Genomic DNA, 10,307 nt, shown 5'->3' with positions numbered 1-10,307 from the left:
CTAATTTGGAAAAACCCCCGACCTTCATCCACTCGTTATTGCCGTCCTGTTCGAATTCAGTTTCAAAAGGAATCAGTTCAATTAACCCTAAATGATAGAATTATATTTTAAAAACAAAATTCAACAATTAAGTCCCACTGAGTTCAAAACAGCTACCAATCGTAAATTTTATATCAACCACATTCTTCAACTTACAATGGTGGATGGCAAAGTGTGCAATGCCTTAATTGAAACTTCATCTGCAAAATGTTATATATGCTCGGCCAAACTGAGATGAACGATATTGACAAATGCTTGAAAAAAGAAGTACGAACAGATCGCTACGCTATATCGCTATATTTTAAAAACAAAATTCAACAATTAAGTCCCACTGAGTTCAAAACAGCTACCAATCGTAAATTTTATATCAATCACGTTCTTCAACTTACAATGGTGGATTGCAAAGTGTGCAATGCATTAATTGAAACTTCATCTGCAAAATGCTATATATGCTCGGCCAAACTGAGATGAACGATATTGACAAATGCTTGAAAAAAGAAGTACGAACAGATCGCTACGAACTTGGATTGTCTCCATTACATGCCTACATTCGATTTTTTTAATATTTCCTTCACGTTTCTTATTGACTTGAAATCAGACAATGGCAAATAAGGGATTTAGAAGATAAAGAACGATTTCTAAGAAGGGAAAAACATCCAGTGCGAGTTTCGTCAAAAAATGGGTCTTATAGTCGACAAACCAAAAAAAACCAAAAATACTGCTAAAAAATTTTTCAACGATGCTCATACATCTGCTGAAATAACAGGCATAGAAAATGTGTTAATTGAAAATTGTGCAGTATTACTACAAGCTTTATCATCAGGGTACAAAATTAATGTGAAAAAATTTAGGAAATTTGCGCTAGATACTGCAAGAGAATTAACATCAAAGTATTCCTGGTATTATTTTCCTGCGTCAGTCCACAAAATTTTAATTCACGCTCCCGATGTTATTCAATATGCATTAGTTTCAATTGGAGAGATCTCAGAAGAAGCTGCTGAGTAAAGGAATAAGGACGTTAGGACGTATCGACTCCATCATGCACGAAAGAACTCACGTGTCGCTACAAATCCAGATTTATTAAACCGATTACTCTTGAGCTCAGATCCTTTCATCGCTGGTCAAAGAAAACTACGATGCAAAAGTAAATCAATTTTATTAAAATCAGTTTCTGATTTAGTTGAATAAAATTCAAATAATTCTTTTTTTGTTAATCAACTTTTTTATTACTATCATCGGCGGGTGGCGGAATTTGAAATCAAATAGGGCTTTGGAGCGGTTTATTTATGTTAATATAATTGTTAATTACTTGTTATGATTTTAAAAAGCTTAGGAAAAAATTTCACTTTAATATAGGCAGTGGAAGTATTTTTGGCCGTTGATTTCATACAAGACCGACCACTGTGCGCTGTTTCAAAGAATAGGAAGGTGTTGCGGGAACCAGACTACCCAGAAATGGAGGATAAATTATATAAATGGTTCCAATGCCAACGATAAAGACATATAACTGTCACAACAAATATTTAAAAAAAACAGACTGCTTAAATTCACGCCCAATGTTATGAAAACAAAACATTTTCTGCCAGCAAAGGATGGCTTTATAGGTTTAAAAATAGACGTGGTCTTCGTCAATTAAAAGTGGTCGGAGAGAAACTGTCTATTGACTCATCTGCCGTGCAACCCTTTCTACAGAAGTTTTCTGAAAAAAATAATGAGCTGAAAATTTGGCCGTCTCAAATATATAATGCGGAAGAATCCGTATTATTCTGGAAATTACTTCCTGATCAAACATGGGTGTCTGCTGTAGAAAGAAGTGCTCCAGAGAGAAAACCCTCTAAAGAGAGAGTAACATTTCTTGCTTGTGCAAACGGTGATGGCACACATAAACTTAAAATCGTGGTCATTGGAAAAGCGAAAAATCCCAGAGCTTTTAAGAACTGTCTCGATCTTGCAGTTGAATATTACTCGACAAAAAATGCCTATTTTCGTAAAATGGTTTCACGAGTCGTTTGTCAAACAAGTAAAGGATTTTCAAGCGGAAAACAACCTACATATATGGAAAAGCTATTTTACTAGTTGATAATGCTTCTTGTCACACATCGGATGTGCAGCTTATGAGCGATGATGGTAAAATTATAACCATATTTCTTCCACCTAACTGCACAGCTCTTATCCAACCAATAGACCAAAACGCAATACGTTTAACCAAATTGTATTATCGCAAAAGCCTCTAGGTGCATAAAGGATGCTGTTTTTTTGCTTGCGAATTCTTGGGACAAGCTGTCGTCTGATATAGTAGCAAAATGTTGGCAAAAAATTCTTCCCTATTCAGGCAATAACGATATAGTTAATACCGAAAACAATTCCGATGCTGACGAGGATCCAGATGATAGCGTTTGCATAGTTCTGATATGACTTTGGTAATCCGGATTCCCTTATATTCCGGATAGGGGCCGGTTTTAATTGATCCGGATTAGCGGGCCTGTACTGTATGTCTAAAGAAGACAGTAGAGATACTTTTAAAATGTTGACTTAAATTGAAATATTGCCAAAATTTAAAATCACTTAAGAATTTTTATTGATACAATATTGTTTATGAGATAAGTAGTATTTAAAAAATTTTTTTGATCATAATCAACACACCAAAAAAAGACAATGGACGTACAAGATATTTTGGGTTTGACAGTGGTAGCTCTGAAAACCAAATTGAGGGAAATTGGACTGAGTGTTCAAGGCAGGAAATGTGAATTAAGAGATAGGTTGCTCTTATATTTCGGACATATGTTGGAGGATGAAGATGAATGTGAAAGCGAAACACGTTCAGTGACAATGGTAGAAGCACCAACCTCTCACCAAGACAATGTAGTATTTAATCTACAGTTCACACTGAGGGATGTGGAAGAGAGTATTTCATTGTTTAGTGGTACGGATGATCTTGATAAATGGTTAGAAGATAACGCGGTAACTTTAAATTGGAACAGTTTACAACGATTTGTGTTTGCAAAACAGCTTATTAGAGGGGCTGCTAAATTGTTTGTACGTAGCCAGACGGGAATCAATAGTTTCAATTCGCTAAAATCGGCATTGAGAAGTGAGTTCGGTGTAAAACCAACATCACTAGATATTCATCGCATGTTACAGAATCGTCGTAAGAAAAATAACGAAAGTCTTCGTGAATACTTATACACTTTGATAGAAATTGCCAAGCCAGTGGGTTTAGATGACGAAAGTCTCATTTTGTACTTTATTGGAGGAATTCCTGATTCGAAATTAAATAAAACAGTTTTATATCAGGCACGAACAATACATGAGCTCAAAGAGCTGTTAAGAGTTATGAGATGGTTCATGATTCTCGACAGCCTTCAAGCAAGGAGAAGTCATGGCATGGGGTGGCAACACCGGTAGAATCAAGCGTTCAAAGGAAGTGCTTCAAGTGTGGAAGTGAATCTCATTTGGCCAATGGTTGTGATAAGATTAGGCAGATCAAATGTTTCAAGTGTGGACAGGTGAGTCATCGTAAAATTGAATGCGATCGTAGAGACGACGTGCATACTAAAACAGAATCAAAACGCAATAGCGCTTAGACTGCCTGGAAGACAAGTGGCATCTTCAAACCAATGAAGATGGGTAATTTAGTAATCAGTGCTTTAGTTGATACGGGCTGACCTGAGTTTAATGAGGTATGATATGTTTAAGCGTACAGGTATTTCGAAGCTTAGCGATAATCGTTCGATCCTGGGAGGCATTAAAGGCAGTGAAGTAAGTATACTAGGTACTTTTGAAACATATACCGAAATGGATGTGATTAATTTCATAGAGACTTCCGGCGTTCGCCGTTGCCAATGTTCTGAGGACCATAAATCTTGCGCAAAATTTTCCTCTCGAAGACTCCTAGTATCGTCTCATCTGATGCTGACATCGTCCAAGCTTCTGCACCGTAAAGCAGGACGGGAATGATAAGCGACTTGTAGATCTTGATTTTGGTTCGTCGAGAGAGGACTTTACTGTTCAATTGCCTACTCAGTCCAAAGTAGCACCTGTTGGCAAGAGTTATTGTGCGCTGGATTTCGAGGCTGACATTGTTCGTGTTGTTGATGCTGGTTCCCAGGTATACGAAATTATCTACGACCTCGAAATTATGACTGTCAACAGTGACGTGGGAGCCAAGACGCGAATGCGCCGACTGTTTGCTTGATGACAGGAGATATTTCGTTTTGTCCTCATTCACCTCCAGACCCATTCGCTTCGCCTCCTTATCCATGCGGGAAAAAGCAGAACAAACGGCGCGGTTGTTGCTTCCGATGATATCAATATCATCGGCGTACACCAGGAGCTGTACACTCTTGTAGAAGATTGTACCTTATCTATTTAGCTCTGCAGCTCTTATAATTTTTTCCAACATCAGGTTAAAGAAGTCGCACGCAGGTGAGTACCTTGTCTGAAACCTCGTTTGGTATCGAACGGCTCGGAGAGGTCCTTCACAATCATGACGGAGCTTTTGGTGTTGCTCAACGTCAACTTACACAGCCGTATTAGTTTTGCGGGGATCTTTCGTAGATTTTTCATTGGTACTTCGTTTTGCCCTACTCACAACCGCATAAGCGGGCTTCGCCTTCTCACTTTAGCTCGCCTTCAAACGGATGTCTGTTGGCTACCCAGAGGATAATTGGTCTAAAACCGGAAGTCGTGAGCTGCTTGAACCATGTAAAGAAGAATCGTTTCTGGCCACTCCCAAGTGAATGACACCATATGAAGTATTTCTGGGAAATTATATTTTAAAAAGCGTAAAAATTTTTTATTACCGAAAAGGGCGCTGAGTTCGGCAAGAAAAGTTCGAAAGTTTAAATAATAAAGAGAGTTTAATTATAAGACAGGCTTGTCAAAGTAAAGAGGAAAATATTTCGTAGACAATGAATTGTTAAAGGAAAAGGAAGAAGAGAACAACGCAAGTGGTAGTAATTTTGCATTAACTGAATATGCTGCACTTTGTGTAGCAATTGAAGAGAAAGATAGCAACACGATGATGGACTTTGATTTAGGTCATTTGAAAAGCGAGCAAGCAGATAAAGTTTTAAATAAAACAAGTAAGGAAGGGCTAAGTTCGTGTGTAACCGAACATTTTATACTCTCGCAATTTATTTAACTTTATTAATATTATATAATACACAATTTGACCCACATTTTCGTCATATATATTGTATAAAGTCCATTGAAAGTTGCAAACCCTAATATTAGGTTAGAAGCACTGAGGTCCTCATGTTCGATATATGGGGCCTTGAAAACCTATGGTCCGATTTCGGCGATTTTTAGAATGGGGCTGCCACACTATAAACGTAGTATTTGTGCAAAGTTCTGCACCGATATCTTCACTAGTGCTTACTTTATATATTGTAAAGTAAACGATTCAGATCGTCTTCAAAGTTCTGGTATATAGGAAGTAGGCGTGGTTGTGAAACGATTTGGCCTATTTTCACAACATATTATTCAGATGTAAGGAAACTATTACCAACCAAGTTTCATTAAAATCGGTCGAGTAGTTCGTGAGAAATGGTTTTTGATCCATAAGTGGTTGTGAAACGATTTGGCCTATTTTCACAACATATTATTCAGATGTAAGGAAACTATTACCAACCAAGTTTCATTAAAATCGGTCGAGTAGTTCGTGAGATATGGTTTTTGATCCATAAGTGAACGATGCCACGCCCATTTTCCATTTTGTAAAAAAAACTTAGTGCAGCTCCTTCTGCTATTGCTTATGTGAAATTTAGTGTTTCTGACGTTTTTCCTTAGCGAGTTAACCCACTTTTAGTCATTTTCAACCTAACCTTTGTATCGGAGGTGGGCGTGGTTATTATCCGATTACTTTCATTTTTGGACTGCATTAAGAAGTGGCTAAAAGAAACGACTGCAGAAAGTTTGGTTTATATAGCTTTTGTGGGATGTCCACAATAATAATAAATGATTTATAATTCTTAAGTAGGATGTGTGTAGCTGCTGCTGCGAGATCACCAGAAAAAGGAAGGATCGAACAGATGATATTTCAGTGTTGCCATATCAGCATCAAATAATTATATTGCAGGGTTGCATTTTAGTTGATGATGTTGATTGAAGTTTGGCCTTGCCACAACACTCCCCCCTATGCGGGAAAGCGAAAACGTACTCGTCGTCCAGATTTTGTTTGATATTCCTTCTGCTTAGTTGTTTGATTGGACGGGGTTTGTTTATCCTCTGCGACGAAAGCTGATTTTAACCGGTCGATGGAAATGTTCACGTCCTTTCCTCGGATTTTGACTTTGAAAAATTTGTCATTTCGTTTGACTACGGGAAATGGTCCCTCGTATGGAGGTTGAAGAGGCTGACGAATTGCGTCATTGCGTGCGAAAACTGATGGCGTTGACTGTAAATTCTTTTCCACGAACGGTGCATGCGCTGAGTTATTTGTTGTTGGTGACGGCTTCAGTGCCTGCATGCGTAAGCGTAAATTTTGGACGAATTCGCATTCGTTAGCGTTGTGCGTATGTTTTTCGGAAAAGAACTGACCAGGTAATCGAAGAGTGTTTCCGTAAACCATTTCTGCGGGTGTCGCTTTTAAGTCCTCTCTCCATGAAGAACGAAAACCTAAAAGAGTTAGTGGGAGTACTTCGACCCATTTGTCTGTCATGTAGCATTTTATCGCTGTTTTCAAAGATCTATGCCACCGCTCTATAAGCCCATTTGACGCTGGGTGATATGCGGTTGTACGTAAATGTTTTACGCCTAACAGTCTGGAAAGATCTCGGAAGAGTGCAGATTCAAATTGTCTGCCCTGATCCGTTGTTATTCTACTCGGTACTCCAAATCTGGCGATCCAGTGTGTGTAGAAATTGAATGCTATTGTTTCTGTCGTCATGTCTTCGAGCGGGTATGCCTCCAACCACCGGGAATAGCGATCGACTATAGTCAAGCAGTATCGATATCCCTTGCAAGGTGGTAATGGCCCTACAATGTCCATGTTGATATGGTCAAATCGTTGTTCCGGTAACATAAATGTTGATAGTGGTGCTCTGTTGTGGCGTTGTATTTTGGATCTTTGGCATGGGATGCACTGCCTGGACCATAAGCGGCAATCTTTTCGGAGACCAGGCCATACGAACTTCTCCGCGATTAATTTTGTGGTTTTAGCGGCGCCGGTGTGTGCCATGTTGTGTATTGAGTCGAAAGCTGTTCTGCGAAATGAAGGTGTTAAGTACGGTCGGACTTTGTTGGTGCTTACATCGCAAAAGATTTCTATATCTGTGCCTGGAATCGGAAAAGTTTTCATTGTTAGGTTGCAATTCGAATTAAGTAAACCTTTGAATTCTGAGTCGGACCTTTGACTCTCCGCAAGTTTGGCGAAGTCGAGAGTGTTTGGAGTATGTATGGCGTCGATGCGTGACATTGTATCAGCTACTATGTTGTCTTTTCCGGGGATGTATCGAATGTCTGTTGTGAATTGTGCGATAAATTCAGAATGACGCATTTGACGCGGGGATGCCTTTTCTAGCTTTTGCTTCGATCATATGTTGAAAATATTTCACTGCTTTGTACGCCGCTAATAGTTCTCGATCGTAAGTGCTGTATCTTGTTTGTGGTTCGGTAAGGCGTTCGGAATAAAAGCCTAGTGGTTGCCACTGGTTGTTGTCGTATTGTTGTAGTATAGCTCCTACAGCAGTTCCCGAAGCATCTACAGTTAAACTTAGTTGCACCGCGGGTTTGGGGTAAGCGAGTAGAGTTGCATTACATAATTCGTTTTTGCATTGCTGAAATGCCTCTTTTACTTCGTCGGTCCACTCTACAAGTGATGTGTCATTTTTGATGTTACCTTTCACTAACTTGAATAAACTCATTTGTGTGTCTGCAGCGCAGGGCAAAAATCTTCGAAAAAAGTTTATCATGCCGAGGAAACGTCGCAAATCACATGACCTGGTTGGTAATTTAAAATTTCGGATGGCTTGAACCTGTTCTTCTGGTGGTGAGATTCCATTGCCGTTTATTTCGAATCCTAAAAATTTCACTTGTGGCTGGCCTAGTATGCATTTCGAGCGGTTGATGACTAGTCCGTATTCGCGTAGCTTTTCAAATACTAATTGGAGATGTTGGCGATGTTGGTTCATGTCCTTTGATGATATCAATATATCATCGAGATATGGCCAGGCGAAATCGTATTCGCGGAAGATGTGATCCATGAATCTTTGGTAGGTTTGACTGGCGTTCCTAAGGCTAAAACACATGAACGGAAATTCAAACATGCCAAATGGCGTAGTAATTGCTGTCTTTGGAATGTCGTTTGGTTCCACAGGAATCTGATGGTATGCCCGGCGCAGATCGAGTGTTGAGAAAATTCTGCAACCATGCAGTGAATGAGTGAAGTCGTGGATGTGTGGAAGGGGATACCTGTCGGGCTCGGTGACAACGTTTAATCGCCTGAAGTCTCCACATGGTCTCCACTCGCCGTTTTTCTTCTTCGTCATATGTAATGGGCTTGCCCATGGACTGCGAGGTGGACGACAAATGCCTGCGTCCAACAAAAATTGTATCTCGGCTTTTGCGGCTTTCAGTTTCTCAGGTGATAAACGTTTCGGTTTGGAGAAAACTGGTGGCCCTTTCGTGACGATGTGGTGTGTGACCAAGTGATGTTGTTTTTTGGTTGTGAAATTTTCTATTGTGATGTCTTGGAACTTTCTCAATAAATCTTGGAATTGTTGATTTTCATTAATGCAAGATAAATTCAAATCTACTTCATTATTAGCTGACACTGAACATAGTTTGCTGATGCTTGTGATGTCGTCGATTAGTTTTCTTTGTCGTAAGTTGACTGATAGGTTGAAATGTGATAGAAAATCCGCTCCGATGATGGCTTGCGACACGTCGGCAATGATAAAGTTCCAGGAAAATTGTCGTCGTAGACCTAAATTGAGGAACATTACTTTTTCACCATAAGTTTTTATGGTCGACCTATTCGCTGCGTAGAGGTAGTTATTTTTGTCAGGATGTCTACGTTGTTGTTGCGTCGGTGGAATTACGCTGACTTCGGCTCCTGTGTCGATAAGGAAATTCATTGCGGATTTTTTGTCTCGAACGATTAAGCGGCGGTTTGTGTTGTTGAGCCTGTCGTCGACCGCCATTGACGACAGACTAGTTAGTTTAACTTTTTTGCGCAGGGGCTGCGACATTTTTTGGCTTCGTTGCCGAATTTCAGGTGGTACCAGCACAGACCATTTGAGCTCTCATTTTGCTTGCCGGAACGAGATGGAGGACGGTTCCTGCTTCGACTTCTGGATCGATGATTAATATTTGCTTTAATCGAAGCTATCTCTTTTACAATTTCAGCTAATTGTTTCTCGATGCTGGATTGCGCTTGCGTGGTTATGTGTTGGGCTTCGACCGCGTGTACCTGTGGTGTGTCGCTAACCTCACTTATTTTGTCTGCGAGTAGGGCTAGTTTGTCCAGAGGTTCATTGCTGATGGAAATTATTAGACGCATATTGGATGGTAGTCGACTCATCCAGATGGACTTTAGAATGTTGTCATTTATTTCGCTGCCGGCTAAACTACGCATTTCGCGCAAGAGCTGTGATGGCCGCATATCACCAAGCTCTTGCTCTTGCAGTAGTTTTTTAACACGTTTTTGCTCCGAGTCAGCGAATTGCGTGATTAAGCGATTTTTCAGCGTGAGATATAAGTCACTGTTTGGGGGGTTTAAAATTATATCACTTATTTGAGCCAGCACGTTGCTTTCTATTGCGGCCACGACGGTGTGATACTTGGTTTTGTCGCTCGTCATTCCTCCGGCAATAAATTGCGACTCCACTTGTGCGATCCACAGTTCTGGCTTTGCGTGCCAGAATGGTGGAATCTTTATCGAAACTTTTGCCACTTCCACGTTGCGGGCGTGCAAATTTTCTTCTAACTGGTTGAGTGCTTCGTCCTCGGCCATTTTAACTTACGTCGGGGTCACCAATATGTGGGATGTCCACAATAATAATAAATGATTTATAATTCTTAAGTAGGATGTGTGTAGCTGCTGCTGCGAGATCACCAGAAAAAGGAAAAGTGTTGCCATATCAGCATCAAATAATTATATTGCAGGGTTGCATTTTAGTTGATGATGTTGATTGAGGTTTGGCCTTGCCACACTTTATTGATTTGCGAGATAAATACAAAAAACCTATTTGGGGGCGGGGCCACGCCCACTTCTTCAAAAAAATTACATCCAAATGTGCCTCTCCCTAATGCGATCCTGTGTTCCA

At 40.0% G+C, this 10,307-nt stretch overlaps 1 protein-coding gene across 1 annotated transcript; it reads right to left on the bottom strand.

The window, feature by feature from the left end:
• Positions 1-9,196: 9,196 nt before the first annotated feature.
• LOC128919962 (uncharacterized) lies at positions 9,197-9,994 on the bottom strand. Its single transcript, XM_054225891.1, has one exon. It carries the CDS (start codon positions 9,992-9,994, stop codon positions 9,197-9,199), a length of 798 nt encoding a protein of 265 aa, XP_054081866.1.
• Positions 9,995-10,307: the final 313 nt, after the last annotated feature.

The sequence above is a fragment of the Zeugodacus cucurbitae genome, chromosome 2 (genome assembly GCF_028554725.1).
Source record: "Zeugodacus cucurbitae isolate PBARC_wt_2022May chromosome 2, idZeuCucr1.2, whole genome shotgun sequence".
Taxonomy (NCBI): domain Eukaryota; kingdom Metazoa; phylum Arthropoda; class Insecta; order Diptera; family Tephritidae; genus Zeugodacus; species Zeugodacus cucurbitae.
Note: the sequence above shows the minus strand (reverse complement) of the source record. Positions and strands in the feature narration are given on the sequence as shown.